This window comes from Scyliorhinus torazame, chromosome 3 (assembly GCF_047496885.1).
Source record: "Scyliorhinus torazame isolate Kashiwa2021f chromosome 3, sScyTor2.1, whole genome shotgun sequence".
In the NCBI taxonomy this organism is placed as follows: Eukaryota; Metazoa; Chordata; class Chondrichthyes; order Carcharhiniformes; family Scyliorhinidae; genus Scyliorhinus; species Scyliorhinus torazame.
In genome coordinates this window covers 29,484,896-29,507,886 of record NC_092709.1, presented here as the reverse complement: position 1 = coordinate 29,507,886, position 22,991 = coordinate 29,484,896, and the positions used below count along the sequence as shown (strand labels likewise).

At 45.5% G+C, this 22,991-nt stretch overlaps 1 protein-coding gene across 5 annotated transcripts in view; it reads right to left on the bottom strand.

Moving 5' to 3' along the window:
- The window catches only part of LOC140408377 (protein Hook homolog 3), a 166,546-nt gene that overhangs the window by 66,240 nt on the left and 77,315 nt on the right, over positions 1–22,991 (bottom strand). For all 5 annotated transcript variants that reach the window (XM_072495491.1, XM_072495488.1, XM_072495490.1 and 2 more), the window contains one exon: positions 1,903–2,066. In XM_072495491.1, the coding sequence (XP_072351592.1) occupies positions 1,903–2,066 (164 nt within the window). The remainder of the gene's footprint in view (positions 1–1,902; positions 2,067–22,991) is intronic.

The window sequence follows — 22,991 nt, the reverse complement described above, 5'->3', positions numbered from 1 at the left end:
ATTCTGTTGTGTAAGTCACAGCTGAGGAACATCAACTTGGCATCCCTGCTGCTTGCAGATAAAAGATCGCTCTTCATTGCTGGAAGTCAAGTCAGCAAAGCCACAGTCGAAAAGGACAAGTCCTTTCAGCTAACCTGCAGAACCAAGAATTTCCAAACTAACTGTTCAACTGCCAAAACCAGCGCTACCAGAATCACCCAAGCTAATAGCTGCAACATTTCACCATCTACGGCCTCATGGACAAACTAAAGACTGATTTGTATATCTTTTTAACTTTTATTTTTGAACTCATTTCTTATTTCTAATCTGTGCATGTTGTTTTTATTATTTTCTTCTTGCATTTTAATAACTAATGAATTAATTATTTCTTCAACTTGTTATGGGCCAGGGGTTTAGAAAACACCAAAGAATATCATGGAGTTCACCTGACCCATAACTAATACAGATTTTGGTTAGGAGGAGCATAAGGGTCTACCTCTCAAGTGTTATTCAACAGAGGCCTTAAGCGCTTTTAATCAAAAACAAAGTTTATTCTACGAATTCAGTTAACATTTCTATAAACACACAGAGTTAGCATTTTTATCAACTACAAACATAAATACCCCACACAGCTACAGTTCTCTCGATATATAACTCTAATAACTTCCCTTTCAACTGTTTCAATTTGATAACAACATCCAATAAACAAAAAAAAAACCTTTTACCAAAACAGTAGGTTTGAATTCTTTCCAGAAAACAGGTGTCACTGTTAAATTATCAAGTGATCTGGACATCTTTTAACATGCAGAGAAAGACAAGAGAAACCTTCTTTGTCTGAATCCAGCTTCCAACTGTGTAAACCAAACGTAAAACTCAGAGCCACAGCCAGCTCCCAGTTCAAAACAAAAGTAAAAGCCAGAGCTACAGCCCAGTTCCACCCACACAATGACATCACTGAAGTCATTTGATAAAAACACATTTATTAAAGAGACACTCCCATAACAAACTTAAGAAAGTCTGATTTAAATTGTCTCCTTTTGAAACATAAATCCATTTGTACTAGGAGCATATATCCACAAAGGAAGGATCCTTTTCAAAGTAACCTTTTTGTGACCAACTGAGGGGTTAAATAAAGACAGTTCACCATCCTCATCTGATAGCCTATGGAGGCAGCCCATCTGGAATCATAACAAATTGGGGGACCTTGTCCGGGGACCGGTCACAACACACTTACATTTGTTGGTAATAAAGAGAAAACACAATGAAGATAATCTTTTTGTTAGTGTCGACATGAGAGTACAAAGATGTGCAGGTTAGGTGAATTGGCCAAGTTAAATTTGACCTTGATGTCCAAAGATGTGCAGGTTAGGTGGGGTTATGGGGTTACGGGGATAGGACAGGGCTGTGGGCCTAGGTAGGATGCTCTTTCAGATGGTCGGTACAGACTTGATGGGTCGAATGGCCTCCGTTTGCACTGTAGGAATTCTATGTTTCTATTCTTGCTGAGTTCAAGGATATTAAGTTTTCAAGAATGAAACACTTTTGCTCACAATTTATAACGCCAAGCATGGAACCTGTGAAACTGCCTTTTATCAAAAGCTCAGTGAATACATTTTACCTGGTACTAAGCCTGAAAGATCACAAGGTCTCACATTTAATCTCTCATCTACACTAAATGAGGTAATGCACCCAGGCTGGAGGTGGTAGCATTGTTGGGCCCTGGAGATGGAAGCGGCCTTTCTAAATTGTTTGATCATGGGCATGGTGATCACTCTCCTGAGGCTTTGATGTCCAAAGATGTAAATATATTAAGGAGCATCAACAGATATACTGACTTATTGGCAGTGAGGATGGCCCTAGGATCAGAGAAAGGAGCTTGGCACTGCATATAGTTGCAAAGCAATGTCATTTTGTTATTAATACCTAAAGGTTTCTTCTTGTAGTTGTTCCAACTGGGTTTGTAATTGAAGGTGTCTACGTCCTGCTGGGCTGTTGGGGTCTTCAATAGAATCAGATTGATTGAGGCGCTCCATAAGCGCTTGGTTTTCTACTAATAAACTGCCTTTTTCTTCTTGTAGAGCTGCAACCTGTATAAGTTTAATAGAAAAAAACCATCACAATTTTTCTTTGATAAAGACTACACAGAAAAGCCTCGGTCTACTAAATATTTCCTTCAAAAAATGCTTCACAATTATTAAAATTGATACATCAATAATAACTTGCACTCACACAGGGCCTTTAACATTGGAAAAAGTCCTGAGACCTTTCCCAGAAGCATAAGACAAAAAAAGGACAAAAAGCAATTAGGATTAGTGACTATGTTTTGTCAGAGGTGAGATTTAAGGGGCAATCAAAAGGTTTTAGATGGGGAATCTTGCGCTTAGGCTAGGTGGCTGAAGGCATGCCTACCAATCATCTGTCAACAATGCTAAAGTATTTTGATGTAAATTGTGACCACAGCCCTATCACATTTAAAATTACAGTGACACATGCAAGTGCAGTTTAGAGTTCCACCAATTCTCTACTGAAAATCTTTCCATTAAAATGATGGGTTTCAGTTTGCCTGGTTCCACAGCAATTTTACCTCCCATGAGTCCGCTGTGGTAGACATTTTGTTAAGAGGTGAATTGAGTTTCTTCTGCTTCCATTTTTTTGTGGATCCGAAAGTTTTTAATTTTGCCATAAAGTTTTCATTAAGCGTTTGGCAATCTGAAATAAGGTTCCCAAAGATCTTCACAAGCTATTTTATCTCCCCTGATAACTATGCTCCGTCTTTCTCTCTATGACTTTATTGACTTGCTCTATGACTTGAGCAATCACCAGCTTGTAATTACCACAATCACCCACCAAATATGGAATAGCACCTCTTGGCCTGGACAAATGACCCTGTCACTCCATGCAATTATCTTCAGCAATCCAGTAATAAATTTAATGCCCAACTGGAGGTTTTCACTTCTCCTGCGAGCTTTAATGCATCCAAACCAGCAATGTGTCACACCGGTAGGAAACTGAGTCCTTTCAATGCAGTTCCTTTCCAAAACCTCTGCCTATCTCTTCTCCTTGAATACACACCTTAAAAGTCAACACTGCATGGTGCTTCTGGCAATGTATGGCACTCAGGCCAATAGCATGGTAGCACAGTGATTAGCACGGTTGCTTCACACAACGCCAGGGCCCCAGGTTTGATTCCCGGCTTGGGTCAGTGTCTGTGCGGAGTCTGCACGTTCTCCCAGTGTCTGCATGGGTTTCCTCCGGGTGCTCCAGTTTCTTCCCACAAGTCCCAAAAGATGTGCTTGTTAGGTGAATTGGACATTCTGAATTCTCTCTCTGTGTACCCAAACTGGTGCCAGAATGTGGCAACTAGGGGCTTTTCACAGTGTTAACGTAAGCCTACTTGTGACACTAATAAAGATTATTATTAAATTATTACAGTACAAAGGTGCCATCCACTGTGGAAAACTTGTGGCAAGAGGTCAGATCCATGGTGGGAGAACTCCGAAGCATGGCTCAGTTCCTGACGACCATGGCTGAGGGCTTGAATTGCATGGTGCAGACAATACGGGCTTCAAGGACTCGCACCAGGTGACGTTGAGGCTTCTGGAGCTCAGTCCAGCTGCCCCTCTGTCCCATGAAGAAACCTAGGGGACCACGATCATCAGGAGGATACACTGGAGCACATCCCCGGGACTTCCACCCAAGGGCCTTCCATCTTCCATCTGAATCCCCCCTTCCTGAGACCAGCGCATCAGGTACAGCAGGTAGAACAGAGTGATTTGGTAACACCAGTGTCACCACAAAGTTGGCCGGGGTCCTCCAGGTCCAGGGCATCTCAGGTAACAGGGCGTAGAAAGCCGTTTCCAACTCGGATATGCACCCTGGGAACACAGCCTGACTTAATGGGAGAGTTTTGCAAGTATAAGGAATTGTAGGCACACAGCATGAACACGGTGAAGCTACTCACAGGCTGTTGGGGGTCATGATCATTTGTAACATCTGCACATGTCACTGACTTAAATATTATTGTTCTTCACCACCTTAAAGCCTCACATGATTTAGCCCTCCTCCCAGTGGCTAGCGCTTCTCTCCATCTAGACACAGCTCTTCTCACTGGTCTTCAATGTCAGGCAGACGGTTCGGCCTACTCACTGTGAATGTTTCATTCGCAGTGATAGGACTCGAGCCTGATTCAGTGAACCCTTGACCCTCGCCCCAATCCCCTTCTAGAGGTAACAGATATTGGCGACATCTGACGGGATTCGACCTAGAAGTGGCCTAGTCACTCCGAGAGCACCCAAATTTGAATTAGAATCCAATTGGAAACAGAAAAACCGCAAGTGTAAGAACAATACTGATCAAACCACCAAGATTCGGAAGTGTGTTATTTGCATGTGTACTAACAGGGATATAAGGTAAATCTGAGAGATTTCGTTGTGTAAAATTGTCGGGAGTTTGTAGGCCGGAAATTAGCATAAGCCGTACCCTGTTTACATCACCACTTTATCACCCCCTGTTCCAAATTCAGTAGAGACCCCAGAGATAGCGATAGAAATGGCAATGAAGGCAATGGAACCCCTTATGAACCTCCAAGAATTTGAGGTCGCAGCAACCAGTAGAGTAGGACAGTGACCCGTATGGGAAGAGGAGGTCAGAAAATATCTCAAAGGGAAAGCATGGCTCCTTTGGAGTGAATTTTGTGCAAATGATGAAACAGGTCCCGGAAGTATAGGGCATACTTGGTGGGAGAACCTGACAAGAGATCCATCGGAAGAGCTTAGGGAAAGCTCGTGAGCCGATGGCAATCGTGTCCTGCTTGGCACAATTGCGAGGCACAGAGGAGGTCGTGAGGACGCTCCGTAGAGAGATTGAAGAGAGAGACAAGAATAGTGAAGGAGACAGTAATGAATATGAGAAAGAAAACAAGGAACTGAGAGAGCAGAAAGCGGCGAAGGACAAGGAGATGGCTGATGTCAAAGGGGCACACCAATCTTGTCTCGCCCATTTAAGCAGCTTTCAGTCGCAATACGACAAAGCCTACCAAGAAACGGAACAAGTTGAGCAGTTACAGAAACAGTGTAACGATCTAAAAGCAGCTCTACGAGCACTCCACACTTCCACGGTGGAACAAAGGCAGAGCTCGGTAGACCACGCTAAGTGCCGGAAGCAAATTGCAGAACTGCAATCTCTGCTTTCTGTCCAAAATGGGTTCCAGGACTCGTTTGGATCCCAATTAGACCAAGAAAATGGGCCCGACTGGCAGGAGTTAAATGAGACTGCCCATAGATATGTACATGGAACATGTACACAGGACAAACCACAAAAATGAAAAACACCCCAACCCCCGACTGCACAGGCAGAGCACAACCCTATGAACCCTGTCACCACACAGCGCAGGGCCACAGCGGAAGGAAACCCAGATTTTCTATACACCACCCCATTAACTGTCACTCAGTTACGGGACGCGTGCGACAGGATAACACCGTTCCTACCCACATCAGACCCCCGCCATTACTTTGCAAGAGTAAAACAACAGGCGACCATGTACGACCTGGATGAAAAAGAGCAAGTGAAGTTCACGGTTCTGAGCCTCGACCCCTCAGTTGTGGCAGCCCTTCCCGACCCACAAAATGTAGGAGGAGGCACCTCCAAGAAATGCACACAACGACTAGGGGCTTTTCACAGTAACTTCATTTGAAGCCTACTTGTGACAATAAGCGATTTTCATTTCATTCATTTCCTAGATGCAATCGGCTATAACAAAGCCTAAACAAGTGTAGGCAAAAGAGGACAGAGCACCCCACAGCGTTTGCTGGACGCTTGAGGATACATTTCACAGCGATGTTTGTAGAGTTAGCCCGTGCCCATTTGACCCCAGATAATATGGCCAAATGGACCCGCATCCTAGTCTCTCATGCGACAGAGGCAGGACAGAGAGCTTGCGCAAATTACAACTCCTCAGACGAGACTCACAACGAGAAATAGGTTTTGAAAAGATTGTCCCGCGCTTGGGACAGTCTATCCAAGATAAAACAGCTTATGGCAAAGCAGAGGAAGAGCAGGTACATGTGAACATGCATCCAGTTAGGACGCACCAGAACCCCGCATGGGTAAATGAGGGAAGAAACAGCCGACAGCAAACTAAATCCCAGGTGTGTTATAATTGCGGTCAATTAGGACACTAGACACGAGAGTGCAATGCGCCCCAGAAGCAGCAGAGAAACCAACAGACAGGCACCCTAAATAATAGGGCAAAGCCAATTCACAGTGTTAGCGCCCGTTCTGATAACGCAGATATGAACAGCACCGACTGATGGTGTTCGGGCTCCCCAACTTGGGTCTGCGACACCCTTTGGGGCAAGTCCGGTAGACCGGTAGAGGCAGGCACAGTCCGGGGACACCCCGTAGAATTTATTTGGGACACAGGAGGGTCCCGCACCATGCTCAACTTCTCCACGTTTCAGCGAGCCACGTGGCCCACTACAGACACCATTACACTCAGCGGTTTTACAGGGCATTTGAAGCAGGGACACATCACAGCCCCTGTAGCAATCCAGATAGGGAACATTAAGACTAAACACCCCGTAGTTCTGGTCGATCTACCCCAGACAGCCGAACACATTTTAGGCAATGATTTTATGAGCTCCCACAATCTATCATTCGATCCAGTAAATAAACGTGTGTGGAGAATGGCAAAGGCAGCACAAGCCCCCGCCACGCTCACAGTTGGAGACTATGAAAATAGAATTAGCGCAGTAGGAGACTTCTGGTTCGACCCTCGAGCCATTAGTCAGAACAAAGAAGTCAGGGAAGTCCTGCAGCAACACAAAGCAGCATTTGCACAGCACAAACACGACTGTGGCAAAATCGCTGGCTTGGTGAACATTACAGATCCTGACCCCAGACCCCAAAAGCAGCACGGTTTCCCCCAAGAAGCAGAGGGAGAAATCTCAAAAGTTATACAGAGTCTGCTTGATCAAAGAGTACTTCGATCAGTAGCCTCCACGAACAATGCCCCAATTTGGCCCATCAGGAAACCTGATGGATCATGGCGACTGACCATTGACTATCAGGAACTAAACAAAGTAACCCCAGTAGCAGCCCCCACCGTAGCCACGAGTCCCGAGACCATGCTCAAACAGGGACTACAGTCAAAAACTTTTTTCGGCTTTGGACATTAGCAATGGCTTTTGGTCCATTCCATTGGATAAAGTGTGCCAATATAAATTTGCTTTCACATTCCAGGGACAGCAATATACGTGGATGTGCCTTCCACAAGGCTTCCACAATTCCCCCTCCATTTTCCACCGACAGCTGGCAAACGGTTTAGCAAAACTTTCCCGACCCGATTGTCTGGTCCAATATGTAGATGATCTGCTTTTACAGACGGACACAAAGGGAGAGCACATTTCACTTCTTGCCGAACTATTAGGACTCCTACAACAAATTGGCTGTAAAGTGAAGCCCAAGAAGGCCCAGATTTTACAGAAAAAAGTGATTTACTCAGGAACAGTAATCACACATGGCAAACGTGAGATCGAGCAGAAACGAATCGACTCGATTGTCAAATTACCCCTGCTTCATAACGTCACAGCCCTCCGGTCATTTCTAGGACTGGTTGGCTACTGCCGAAACCACATCGATGGTTTTGCCACAAAGACAGCGCCCCTATCCGAACTTCTCAAGAAGCAGGTACCTTGGGAATGGCTTCCACAGCACACGGATGCCGTGGATGCATTAAAAAGAGCCCTCAGCACAGCCCCCGCATTACAGGTCCCAGATCCACTTTCCCCGTACGCAATTGAAGTTGCTACCACTGACCGAACCCTTTGGCCGTGCTCCTCCAAGAACGACATGATCGATTAGGCCCCGTGGCATACGTCTCACGAGTATTAGATCCAGTCGAGCAAGGATTTTCTGCCTGCGAAAGGTACCTGCTCGCAGCTTTTTGGGCAGTACAATACTTCGCCTACATTACAGGACTCAACCCCATCACCATTCTTACTGAACACACCCCAACACAACTCCAATTTGATGGGAGACTTAAGGATGGCACAGTCAGCCAGATCCGCGCAGCCTGTTGGACCCTTCTCTTACAGGTACGGGACATAACAGTAAAGAGGATAAAAACCCACACTTTCCTCGCTGACAATTTGCACTATGGAGGCACCACACATGAGTGTGAAATAATAACCACCAAGCACAATACAGGACCCTTTGTACCAAGGTCAGCTCCCCCGAAACCAGATACTACACCCCAGAGACCCCGGCCCACAGACACATGCGCACCCCTTAGGATCTATGTGGATGGCTCCTCCACAGTTTTAAACGGAAAAAGGATTACCGGTTGCGGTATTTATGTAGAGGACGCGCAGGGACGCGCCCTAGAAGAAATATCGTTAAAATTGCCAGGACATTTAGGCTGACAGGCAGCAGAGCTAGCAGCCGTAGCTTACATTGTAGAGCACCCCGACTCGTTCTCGACCCCAGCCGACATATATTCTGATACTTTATATGTCTGCAACAGTTTGACCGAATTCCTGCCCCTGTGGGAATCGAGAGGATTCGTTTCCGCAGACAGAAAACTCCTATCCTCAGTCCCATTACTCCAGCATATCCTAAAGACAGCCAAAGATCGGAAATATGGCATCATTAAAGTTCGTAGCCACCATCGTTCTTCCCCCCCCCCCCCCCCCCCCCCCCCCCCCCCCCCCATGTAACGTTAAGGCAGACGCCCTAGCAAAGGCAGGTTTCAGACATGGTCATTTTTGGAACACCCCCAAGAACGCCCCAGTACACGCGGTTCAGGTCTCACAGGCCAACATTCAGGATTTAGCAAAGGCCCAAAAAGAAGACACACAGCTCAGGGAAGTTTTAAAAGGCAACTTCCCAGCCCCCAATGATAAGTACAAAAATGCGGTGACAACACATGACGGTGTTATTTTAAAAGACTGAATTTATTAGTCCCCAGCCAGGACAGGAATCAAATTATTTGCCAATTCCATGACAACCATGGACATCAAGGCATAGAAGCCACCCTAGCCCACCTCAAACCTCTCTGCTGGTGGCCCGATTTAAAAGCCAATGTGACATACTACATTGAGAACTGCTTAATCTGTGCCCAGAACAATCCGGACAGAGACACAAAGAAAGGTCAGCTAAGTCATACCCGCCCCATTAATGGCCCCTGGACGAACTTGCAACTCGATTATATAGGACCCCTACCCCCCTGCAGGAATGGTTTCAAGTATGTGTTGGTGGTCATCGACACTTTCACAAAATGGGTGGAAGCCTTTCCATCCAGAACAAACACAGCCAAAACGACAGCCAAAATCGTCACTCAGCACATCTTTACAAGATGGGGACTTCCACGCAGTATAGAGTCCGATCAAGGCTCCCATTTTACAGGACGAGTGATGAAAAACGTCCTTACGATTTTCGGAATCAAACAAAAATTCCATATTGCATACCACCCCCAATCAAGCGGCATAGTAGAAAGAATGAACAGAACTTTAAAAGCGACCCTCAGAAAAATGGTGCAACAACACAACAGCACCTGGGACACAGTTCTCCCCTTTACACTAATGTTCATAAGAAACACGGTATCCATATCGACAGGATACACCCCCCACACTCTCATGACCGGACACCCCATGAAAGGGACAGAATATTTGTTAGGATTGGATTTGACCAGCCCCACAGTCACCGCCCTCACCCATGAGAAAGCAGTTCAACAGATTTTAGAAAATGTAAAAGCAGACCAGCTTCAGCAGCTGTTAGACTTGGGGCACGCAAGAAGCAAAGCAAAGTTTGCTTTGATAAGACAGTACACGCCACAGAGTTTGTAGTAGGGCAGCAAGTCATGCTATCCCTATACAACCCCAGCTCATTCCTTTCCCCCAAATTTGCCGGACCGTACTCCATCTCTGATAAAGTCAGCTCCTCTGTATATAAAATCACATATCCTAATGGCAAGTCTGCTTGGTTCCACATAAACCAGCTTAAGGCTCGCAGAACAACCATGCACACCACATCTCACTTGCAGCAGCAGATGAACATGCTCCGCCCACGACCGACATATTCCTACCTTCCCCCAACCTGTCCAGCCCATCCTCAGACACGACTACGACTCCACCCCCAGAGGCACTACTCCACCTCTCCCTTCCTCCAACCAGCAGCGACAGTGACAGCCCCAGCACACCACGCTACGATTACACCCCTGCACCAGGCCCCACTCCCAGCGACTCCGAACACGATTCCAGCGACCCCTTTGAAATAACGTATATTAAAGCCTCTGATCCAGACCCACCGCCCGATGATTATGGATTACCCCCTAGCAGCTCCAACCTCGATACAAAACACTGGCACCGAGACAATTCATTTAGGCTCATCCGGAATGATGAGATGGACCCCAATTCGCCCCAAGCAGCTTTGGCACAGCTACTCCAGTCACGAGTATGGCAACCGGGAGAAGATGATGACTTAGAGTCTGACTCCCACCACACAAATCCCTTTGCGACTCTGTTCGCTATTGAGCAATGAGGTGTCCAGATGATGGTAAAAAGGAACCGATGGAGATTTACGGTGTCCTTTCTGATGGAACCTGCACGGTTATTGTTATGTTTGTGTGTTATTGTGAATGTTAAATGTTGTTTGTTAACTCAAGGTTTCCATGGCCCCATGCCACATCTTGATGCAGTCAGAACTACCCTTTTGATGCCAAATGGCTGTTAGAGGAACTAGTTTGTCCACGGACAACCTTTCATAGCTACTCTTCTGCTTTGAAGGTAGAAGATGGCCACAATAGGCAACCTCCACGACGACCACAAATTCTTACCGTTGGAGTAACGGCACTGGTCCTCGCCCTGCCCGAGGACCCCCATCTGGTCAGCTACGCTCGGGTAGAGCACATAAGGCACTGGTCACCGTCCTACCCGGGGATTCCACCCATTCTTACCCGCCGCGGCCCATACGCACCCCATTTGGAACTTTTAATTCAAAACTCTTTTGTTTGTTTTACGGTGACCCTTAGGTTCCTTTCCATATCCTCAAACACTGGGATGGTACATTCGCCGCATCGCCCACACAGACTGTGAGACTGCTCGCGCACGTGTCAGTATTTCTTCTCGGATGTCTTGTCCCAAATATTTGGTTTTTTTTAAAGAAATGGGGGAGTCACAGATGGTGACCAATTATAATGGATAATTGGCAATAAAAGGACAGACAGAGAGACATACGAGATCTCAAGCAAGACAATAACAGATATTATGCTTGGGTCCACAGAACTCCGGAACCACAGAAGCCTCAGGAAGATTACGAAAGAAAGAAGAACATGAAGACAACCATCATAGTCTACATTTGGATCTTTGCGGGATCCCTACAGTTGCGCGCAGACGCGACCCCCCTGACCCCTACCACACAGGCCATGAATGTTTCCCATCCCTGCCATACACTGTACCCAGAGATACACCAACCTGGTGAGACAAGTTCATTACTTGGTATTCCCTGTCCTACTTTGTAGAAGCACTATTAGTACTTGCTCTGCAGTGTCGTTCAGACACTAAGGCTTAGGAAGTGGCGGAGGAAAGCCTCCCGCACTCAGGCATACACATTCAGATCCCCTATTTTAGGATTTCAACAAACCCCCCCACCCTCTTTAAGTGAATTAAAGTGCATCCTTTTATTTTGTGTTTGTTTGTTCTAATAAAAGAGATGTAAAACTCTGTGCTTGACTGCCAAGCCAGGGAGACCTGTGTTGCTGCTACTGTATAGTTTAAAATGTTGTACATGTTTTCATTAAGGACAGTTTAGTTAACGACAGTTAGAGGTTCCAGTTTTTTTATTTTGTAATGCATGCCTGAATGTCATAGCGTCCCGTAGAATTTTATAATGGTGTGTGTACATAAAGTAATTTAGGTAAAAGCTCCAAACCATAGGACAGACTAGCGTAGGACCTGTCCTTGCTTACGGGTGCCCGACTTAGGAGGAGAACGAAGATGATACAGTAATTTGATCCTTCACGCTTCGCGTTGAGGATCACAAGGAAGGAGTGTAGCCATGTGGGATGGCCAGAATACAAAATGGATGCTTGCAATGAATGTAGGGAACTATGGACAATGTTAGGAAAGCAAGCAGGCACAGAGCCTGTATGCGTATTGGGAAGGCAGCACCCAGACGGGACTGAAACTGTAGGTCAATTAACATATTGATGGCCCATCTCCAGGAACAAAGGAAAGACACTCAAGCAACCGATACAGCTCCAAACATCCCGGCGCCAGTCCCCCAAACCGAAAGCGCAAACAAAGCAAGGCCAACGGCCACCTAAGACATGCCCAGCTATCAGGGCACCCACCCCTTTATTGGTCAAGATCAATAGCGGTGATCAAGATGCAGCCCAATAAATTGGGGCCAAGTTTAAGGCCCACCTAAAAGCGTGCGAAGCCCCTCCGGGTATAAGAAGAAACTCCCAAGAGAGAATCTCTCTCTTGGACTTGGCTCTCAAAGCGGAGAGACCCATCCACCAGCTGCACCAGAAGCAAGTAAGTCCAAGGTCAACGCTCGCTACCAGACGGACGACCTTAGCTGTTCTCCTGTTAAAGATAGTTTAGTTTGTAGTACTTCGTGCATGAGTAGATATTACTGTGTGTGTAAATAAATAGTATTGCTTTTGAACTAACTGGTGTATTGGCTCTTTGATCAGTATTCGGGTTTGAACCTTGTAGTGGTATCGAGAGGTACCTGGCGACTCCAAGGCATAAACATAATTAGGATTAAGGAAGGGGACCATATTGACCGCAATATTTAGAACTAGAAAAACAGAGCAACACAGACAAAGCAACGTAGGGCTAAACCTCACTCAGACAAGAGCCGGGGTGGCTGCTTGCTGGCAACAGACAGGCAGGAGTCAGATATAAACAATAGCTGAGGAGCATCACAGACTATTCCTCACTGTGAGTTATCATTACCCTCCTCCATTGACTGGGCAGCAGGTACTCAAGGTCTCCCCAGCCCCAGTACCCTGATGAGCAAGATCTCTATAACCCTCATATTCTGGTCACAAAATGTTAACAACGTCCTAGTCTCAAGAAAGTTGGAGTGCACAACTGCCTTATGCTTCAGGGATATGCAAAGAAAATATCCCTGCTGACTCAGGCTGCCCCCCCCCCACTTCACAGGCTCGGCACCATGGATTCTTCTCTTTTGGGGTCTCATCCATACAGCCCGTTAGGCACACCTCCTTGACTTTCATCACATCCAACCCCCCACCCCATGTGGTCCACATTCGCAACGTTTCCCATGCCGCAGACATCAGACTAATAATTACCTCTTGTTACACACCCACCCCAACCATGTTTAGGAATGTCGGCCCAACCATTCTGTTTGACTAATCAGTACACTGGGGGAATGGGTGGACAGCAAGGTGGGTGGACAGCAATGGGTGGACCATTCCGGGACCATTCCCGGAGTGAATGGTCTGAAGAATGCAGCACCTCTTCTTCGGCAGCACTGAAATGGTTTCCTTCATTTATTATAGAGTAGCTTACTTGGACAAAGTTGGATTTTCAGCAATGAATGAAATCAAAGAAAATAAAGTGCTGATCTATGCGACGTGCACTTATCCAAGATATCTCCACATCATAAAAATTATTGTTCAGCACCAGCACAGGTTTCACACTTATTACAACAAAAATAATTGCTGCCTGCGAAATCCTACCAACTGTCCTGGCTTGAGACAATTCACACCTCTTTAACCTGGGGTTACCCCATCTCTGGATCTGTAAAGATTTAATCACCTGCTAATGCTCGCATTCCTAGCATTGTTTGGCATCTTTGAATTTGTCTATATATGTGTTTCTGGAACAGACCTCTTCATTCACCTGAGGAAGGAGCAGCGCTCCGAAAGCTAGTGACATCGAAACAAACCTGTTGGACTTTAACCTGGTGTTGTAAGACTTCGTACTGTGCTCACCCCAGTCCAACGCCGGCATCTCCACATCAACAAAAATAATTATTATATATGTTTAATTGTGGAACTCATTTTTATCCAGGGAACATACTTGTGTTACAGGGTTCCATAGAATTTTTAGAACATGCGAGGAGGAACCGCAGAAGCAAAATGGCTGGAGAGCCTCTAAATTAAAGAATAATCAAGACTCCAAGTCAACATACTGCAATGACAGTTATATATATTTAGCCACAAAATATTAGATATGTTTCTGTTGAGAAGCGATTTAGGAAGAACAGACCAAATAGTTCCTCGAGCCTGACCCTTCGATCAATACAATCATTACCGATCTTCTACCTGAACTATATTTTCCCACATGCTCCCCATATCGCTTCATTCCCTTAAAGGTAAAAAATCTGTCTTAGCCTCAAATATGAGGGAGCATTTGGTATATTCTCTGTAGCAGAGAATTACAAGATTCAAAACTCTTGAGTGAAGCAATTTCTTCTCATCTCAGTTCTAAATGATCGGCCACTTATTTGGAAATTGTGCAGTGCTCTAAATTCCCAAGACAGGGAAAGCAATCACCCAGCTTTCACCCTATCAAGCCCTTCTGTTTCACTGAGATCACCTCCCATTCTTCTAAACTCCCGAGTATAAGTCCAATTTACTCCGTCATTACAGGACAACCACTTCATCCAGGAATCTAATGAACTTTTGCTACACTGCCTCCAAGGCAAGCATATTCATACTTAGAAATGGAGACCAAGTCTGTGCAATGTATTTAGACAAGAGGCGGGATTCTCTAATCCCGCGGCAGAGTGTCCACGTTGTCGTAAACGCCGTCGCGTTTTACAACGGCGTGAACGGGCCGACCTGACGACTAATTCTGGCCCGCAAAAGGGGCCAGCACGGCACTGGAACAGTTCACGCCGCCCCAGCTGCTGATCCCGGTGCGAAGCGGCGCCATGGAATCCGAGCATGTGCAGTGGCACCGGTGCCAACGCACACATGCGCAGTGCCTTCCTTCAGTGCCGGCCCCGACGCAACATGACGCAGGACTACAGGGGCCAGCGCGGAAGAAACGAGGCCCGCAGCCAGAGAGGCCAGCCCGCCGATCGGTGGGCCCCGATAGCGGGCCAGGCCACATCGGAGACTTCCCCTCGAGTCGGACCCCCCCGTCCCCCACAGGCCACCCCCCGACTCTTCCACCGGCTCAGAGCAGGTGTGGACGGCGACGGTGGGCCGAGAATCGGCAGGCTGGCCGTGTAGAGCGGCCCCCGACCAGCGCTGCGCCAACCACGCCAGCACCGATTCTCCGCTCTGTGGAGAATCGCGTGCCGGCGTCGGGGCACGATTTGCGTCGGTTGCGGGGATTCTCCGGCCTGGCCCCGGACTGAAGGAATCCCGCCCATGATCTCAGCAAAGCCTGATATAATTGTCATAAGTCTTCCTAGTTCTTGTACACCAGTCTACTTGTAACAAAGGTAAATCTGCCATTTGCCTTCCTAATTACTTGCTGTACCTGCATGCTAATTTTTTGCATTCCTTGAATGAGTATGCCTAAGTCCCTGTGAACATCAATGTTTAGAACATAGAACAATACAGCGCAGTACAGGCCCTTCGGCCCACGATGTTGCACCGAAACAAAAGCCATCTAACCTACACCATACCATTATCATCCATATGTTTATCCAATAAACTTTTAAATGCCTTCAATGTTGGCGAGTTCACTACTGTAGCAGGTAGGGCATTCCACGGCCTCACTACTCTTTGCGTAAAGAACCTACCTCTGACCTCTGTCCTATATCTATTACCCCTCAGTTTAAAGTTATGTCCCCTCGTGCCAGCCATTTCCATCCGCGGGAGAAGGCTCTCACTGTCCACCCTATCCAACCCCCTAATCATTTTGTATGCCTCTATTAAGTCTCCTCTTAACCTTCTTCTCTCCAACGAAAACAACCTCGAGTCCATCAGCCTTTCCTCATAAGATTTTCCCTCCATACCAGGCAACATCCTGGTAAATCTCCTCTGCACCCGCTCCAAAGCCTCCACGTCCTTCCTATAATGCGGTGACCAGAACTGTACGCAATACTCCAAATGCGGCCGTACCAGAGTTCTGTACAGCTGCAACATGACCTCCTGACTCCGGAACTCAATCCCTCTACCAATAAAGGCCAACACTCCATAGGCCTTCTTCACAACCCTATCAACCTGGGTTAAACTCCATTTGCCACCTCTCAGCCCAGCTCTGCAGCTTATCTATATCCCTCTGTAACCTGCTACTTCCTTCCACACTATCGACAACACCACCGACTTTAGTATCGTCTGCAAATTTACTCACCCACCCTTCTGCGCCTTCCTCTAGGTCATTGATAAAAATGACAAACAGCAACGGCCCCAGAACAGATCCTTGTGGTACTCCACTTGTGACTGAACTCCATTCTGAACATTTCCCATCAACCACCACCCTCTGTCTTCTTTCAGCTAGCCAATTTCTGATCCACATCTCTAAATCACCCTCAATCCCCAGCCTCCGTATTTTCTGCAATAGCCTACCGTGGGGAACCTTATCAAACGCTTTGCTGAAATCCATATACACCACATCAACTGCTCTACCCTCATCTACCTGTTCAGTCACCTTCTCAAAGAACTCAATAAGGTTTGTGAGGCATGACCTACCCTTCACAAAGCCATGCTGACTATCCCTGATCATATTATTCCTATCTAGATGATTATAAATCTTGTCTCTTATAATCCCCTCCAAGACTTTACCCACTACAGACGTGAGGCTCACCGGTCTATAGTTGCCGGGGTTGTCTCTGCTCCCCTTTTTTAACAAAGGGACCACATTTGCTATCCTCCAGTCCTCTGGCACTATTCCTGTAGCCAATGATGACATAAAAATCAAAGCCAATGGTCCAGCAATCTCTTCCCTGGCCTCCCAGAGAATCCTAGGATAAATCCCATCAGGTCCCGGGGACTTATCTATTTTCAGCCTGTCCAGAATTGCCAACACCTCTTCCCTACGTACCTCAATGCCATCTAATCTATTTACCTGGAGCTCAGCATTCTCCTCCACAACATTATCTTTTTCCTGAGTGAATACTGACGAAAAATATTCATTTAGTATCTCGCCTATCTCTTCAGACTCTACACACAACTTCCCATCCCTGTCCTTGACTGGTCCTACTCTTTCCCTAGTCATTCGCTTATTCCTGACATACCTATAGAAAGCTTTTGGGTTTTCCTTGATCCTTCCTGCCAAATACTTCTCATGTCCCCTCCTTGCTCGTCTTAGCTCTCTCTTTAGATCCTTCCTCGCTACCTTGTAACTATCCATCGCCCCAACTGAAACTTCACACCTCATCTTCACATAGGCCTCCTTCTTCCTCTTAACAAGAGATTCCACTTCTTTGGTAAACCACGGTTCCCTCACTCAGCACCTTCCTCCCTGCCTGACCGGTACATACTTATCAAGAACACGCAGTAGCTGATCCTTGAACAAGCCCTACTTGTCCAGTGTGTCCAACACTTGCAGCCTACTTCTCCACCTTATCCCCCCCAAGTCACGTCTAATGGCATCATAATTGCCCTTCCCCCAGCTATAACTCTTGCCCTGCGGTGTATACTTATCCCTTTCCATCCTTAACGTAAACGTCACCGAATTGTGGTCACTGTCCCCAAAGTGCTCACCTACCTCCAAATCCAACACCTGGCCTGGTTCATTACCCAAAACCAAATCCAATGTGGCCTCGCCTCTTGTTGGCCTGTCAACAAACTGTGTCAGGAAACCCTCCTGCACACACTGTACAAAAAACGACCCATCTAATGTACTCGAACTATATCTTTTCCAGTCAACATTTGGAAAGTTAAAGTCTCCCATAATAACTACCCTGTTACTTTCGCTCTTATCCAGGATCATCCTCGCCATCCTTTCCTCTACATCCCTAGAACTATTTGGAGGCCTATAGAAGACTCCCAACAGTGTGACCTCTCCTTTCATGTTTCTAACCTCAGCCCATACTACCTCGGAAGATGAGTCCCCATCTAGCATCCTCTCCGCCACCGTAATACTGCTCTTGACTAGCAGCACCACACCTCCCCCTCTTTTGCCTCCTTCTCTGAGCTTACTAAAACACCTAAACCCCGGAACCTGCAACATCCATTCCTGTCCCTGCTCTATCCATGTCTCCGAAATGGCCACAACATCGAAGTCCCAGGTACCAACCCATGCTACCAGTTCCCCTACCTTATTTTGTATACTCCTGGCATTGAAGTAGACACACTTCAAACCACCTACCTGAACACTGGCCCCCTCCTGCGACGTCAAATCTGAGCTCCTGACCTCTATACTCTCATTCTCCCTTACCCTAAAACTACAATCCAGGTTCCCATGCCCCTGCTGCATTAGTTTAATGCTTCACACGTCAAAAAAAAAAAAAAACGGTTTTCATTCTTATTATCAAAGTAAATATCACACTTCCATCTGCCACCCTTGTTGCTAATTTACTTAACCTGCCTATATCTAATTGCAGCCTCTGTGCATCCATCTCATAGCTTACAGTTCCATCTAGCTTACAGTTCCACCTATCCCACCGATCAGCAGCAAACCTGGATATATTACTCTTGGACTTTTGAGTGATGGGGAGGACATCTACTGGGCTTGTGGACTTTTCCTGACACTGTTTAGGAACAGCAAACATTGCTCCTTAGTCCACTGTGAAGTTGTTTATGATTGATGCTAATTGTGTCATGCTAAATCGTTCATCTTAGTCATGGCCAACAAACTGAAAATTGAACCGTATTCCTTCACCATATATTTCATCTTCCTTCCTATCCGCCATCAAAGATGGAACCAGATTATTCTCTGTGAGCATATTTCCACATCAGGGTCTTTGCTTATTTCAGCCCATCTGCTGCTGAAACACTCATCCATGATTTTGTTGGCTCCAAGCTCAACTATTTTAAACCTCGCCTGACCAGCATCCCATTATCCATACACTTAAGCTCATCGAAAACTCAGCTGCCCATATCTTAATTCTTTACCAAGTCCCACTCATCCAGCACTCCTATGCTCACTAACCAACGCTGGCTTTGGGTCTAGAAACGCCTTGAATTTAAAGTTCACAATCTAGACTTCAAATGCATCCTTGACCTTCTTACTTCTAAACTCATTTAGCCCACAAACCCTCAGAGATATTTGTGTGGCTCCAATGTGACCTCTTGTACATTCCCGACTTACACCACCCCACCATTGGCAGCTATTCACTGCCTAGCCACCACACTGTGGAATTTCCATCCCAAACCCCTGGGGTTCCTCCACTGTTCTTCTTCAAGTTGTTCCTTAAAACCTACCTTTTTGACCAAGGTTTTGATCATTTGTCTAATATCTCTTTGTGGTTCAACGTTAGTTTTTTGGCTGATAATGTTCCTGTAAATGCCTTGGAACATTTTACTAGTTACGGATAGTTGTTGTTCTTATCATATTTCACTACTCTATATAGCACAACATTCTATTAATAGCTGCTTTCCAAAGTCATTTTTCCTTCCTGTGCTCAGTACAAAATGTCAGTGTAAATGTCAGCACAGTCCCAGAGGACCACAGGCTGCTCTCCCCTTTTGAGAGCTAGCTGACTAGTGGTGACTTAACCCGAGGGTCACCCCCGGCGAGGGGGTGAGAAAGCGGGGCCTTCATTAATAATCTCAGCCGGCTGTGCTCAGTACTTTATTCTTAAATACATTAAATTTCATGTGCCATTGTTTTGCCCCACTTACATAATGTTTAAATTGTATTTTAATGTCTGTATGGGAAACAGGTTTGGAAATGGGATTGTTTTGAGTCTTTTCAGGGAACAGAAATGTGGTGGGCCCAAAACTCTACGGCCTCCATTTTAACCTTCCTCAACAGACAGCAGAGTGTCAGGAAAGGGAGTTTACAACATTTTTAAACGGGGAACAATCTTCAACCCATCACATACTTGCCCATTGCAACTTTAACAAAGTGTCGTGAAAGTAACCGAACTTGGAGCAGGTATGCTTTCCACAGCCCTTCAAGCCTTCTGCCATTTGCAGCCGCTCTCTTCTCCTCTCTCACGATTGATGACCTCCCTCCATTCGCCCCATACCTAGCTCCCAAGTACTTGTGATGACGATCTTTGAAGCCCCAATCTCTACCTCCCTCTCTCCTGAAACCGTTCACCTTCCAAGCTCTGATCTTTACTTCTCCCCCCTCCTAACTGCCACACACCATCCTGAATGGTCCCTTTCTTTGCCCTTGTGCCACCAGCTTTCCAACCTGCCAATGTGGTTAACTCCTGGGTGAGAAATAGCCAAAAAAGAAAATCTGAGTTCCTACCATTATATTCAGCAAACCCATGCATCCCTGGCCTTATTGGTTTTCTCCTCACTCCCTTGCACCCTCACTGCTCTCTCCCTGTAAATATTGGGGCCTATAATTCTACGCAGCAATTATTTTAAACTACTGCCAATTGTTAAAAGTCATGCCCAATAGCTTTTGGGGAAGACAAAATGCAAACACACAAACAACCAAAGCAGTATTAGTTAGCGATCTGATAAGGATAGTATTAATACATTGCTCCAGCTGCATGCTACAAATTAAAAAGATAAAGAATAGAATTACCCTTTCTTCTAGTTCATTGCACTCTAATCTCAGTCTAGCAATCAAATCCCGAGAAAGGTATGCCTTCAAAGCAAGGCAAAGTTTGTTAACATTTAATCTCAAACACGTCATAGAAAAGAGGAAAAATGAGCAAGTAAAACTATGCATGATAGAGATTTAGGGACAAAACATCCAAACCTTGCTGAAATCAAGGAAAATTACAGTTATGTGAAAGCTCCCTTTGTCATTATGCACTTCAACAAGAAAGCATCATTGTATCTGCTGTTGAAAGGAGAAATACAAAAAGGAAGCTTAGTTTATAAATGTCACCTATTTACGATTCTCTATATTAAAGATCTACACCTCTTTATAAAGTTAATTAACAGATGCACCGAGAAAGGCAAAGGTGAAATTACTTTTGATAGCAAGATGTTAGGACACGATGCATTACTGACTATAGTAACGCTAGAATTTTTCTGAAGCAGAAAACTGCATTATACAATAAAAATTGAATGTGTTAGAATTACTGGATTTGGAAACACATTTGTCAAACAATTGTCAACTTACCACAGACTACCACAGTCAGACCCAAGATAATCCTTTGCAATCAATGACTTAACCTTTACTTTTCAATGATTTTCAAACCATCATGTAGAATTACATAGAAGTTACAGGACAGAAAAGGGCTGTTAGATAATCTGTGTTACGATCACCCAAAAGAGTACTAAGTTTAATTTATATGCTTGCCCTGTTCCCGTATCCTTATTCCCTTTTTGGTCAACTACCTATCTAATGTAGTCTTAAAATGTTAACATGGCCTGTGCTTCAACTAACTCTGGTAGCACATTCCACAGCCCAACCGCAACCCATGTAATAAAAGGCTTTGGTGTTCCATCGTGAATCAGTTATTTATTTGTGTCTCTATGTTACTTCATTCTAGACCCTTCCATCACCGGAAACAGACTCTTATGTTTGCTGACGATACGACCATAGTGGGCCGGATCTCGAATAACGATGAATCCGAATACAGGAGGGAGATAGAGAACCTAGTGGAGTGGTGTAGCGACAACAATCTCTCCCTCAATGCCAGCAAAACTAAAGAGCTGGTAAGTGACTTCAGGAAGCAAAGTACTGTACACACCCCTGTCAGCATCAACGGGGCCGAGGTGGAGATGGTTAGCAGTTTCAAATTCCTAGGGGAGCACATCTCCAAAATTCTGTCCTGGTCCACCCACGTCGACGCTACCACCAAGAAAGCACAACAGCGCCTATACTTCCTCAGGAAACTAAGGAAATTTGGCATGTCCACATTGACTCTTACCAACTTTTACAGATGCACCATAGAAAGCATCCTATCCGGCTGCATCGCAGCCTGGTATGGCAACTGCTCGTCCCAGGACCGCAAGAAACTTCAGAGTCGTGAACACCGCCCAGTCCATCACACGAACCTGCCTCCCATCCATTGACTCCATCTACACCTCCCGCTGCCTGGGGAAAGTGGGCAGTATAAACAAAGATCCCTCCCACCCGGCTTACTCACTCTTCCAACTTCTTCCATCGGGCAGGAGATACAGAAGTCTGAAAACACGCACGAACAGACTCAAAAACAGCTCCTTCCCCACTGTCACCAGACTCCTAAATGACCCTCTTATGGACTGATTTCATTAACACTACACCATGTATGCTTCATCCGATGCCAGTGCTTATGTAGTTACATTGTATATGTTGTGTTGCCCCATTATGTATTTTCTTTTATTCCCTTTTCTTCTCATGTACTTAATGATCTGTTGAGCTGCTCGCAGAAAAATACGTTTCACTGTACCTCGGTGCACGTGACAATAAACAAATCCAATCCAATCCAATCCAATTCCTATCTATTTTTCCAAGTTCAAACTTGTACTTTACTTTCACAAATTAAGCAGGTTCTGAGTGAATCCAGGCTGTATCTTCTTTATTGCTTCCATATCTTTCTAATAGTATGAAGCACAAAACAAAACACAGTATTCCAAATAAGGCGAGAGACACCATTCCATTTAATCTTTTACATTCTATACCGTCATAAAGTATTACTTTAAAAAAAAACTGCAGCACCTCATGTTTATTCATGGAGTTCAAATCTGGGATTTTTCACCCATTTCACCACCTTGGCAATATCTCTGTGCAACTTCTTTGGTCTGCAAAACCATTTAATATTGTCCAGAAATCTGGGCACCATTCCCTCTAGCCAATATTCAAATCATTGATGAGCCATGGTCGTATTGAATGGCGCAGTAGGCTTGACAGGTTGAATTGCTGACTCCTGCCCCTAGTTCTTATGGTTTTTTTGGGGGAAATATATTTATTCAAATTTTTCAACAAATTTTCAACAAGAAAAAAAGAAAGAACACAACAAGCAGAAATTATAAATTGGATTTCCCCCAGAAACAATAACCCCCCAGAAACAGGAAAGAA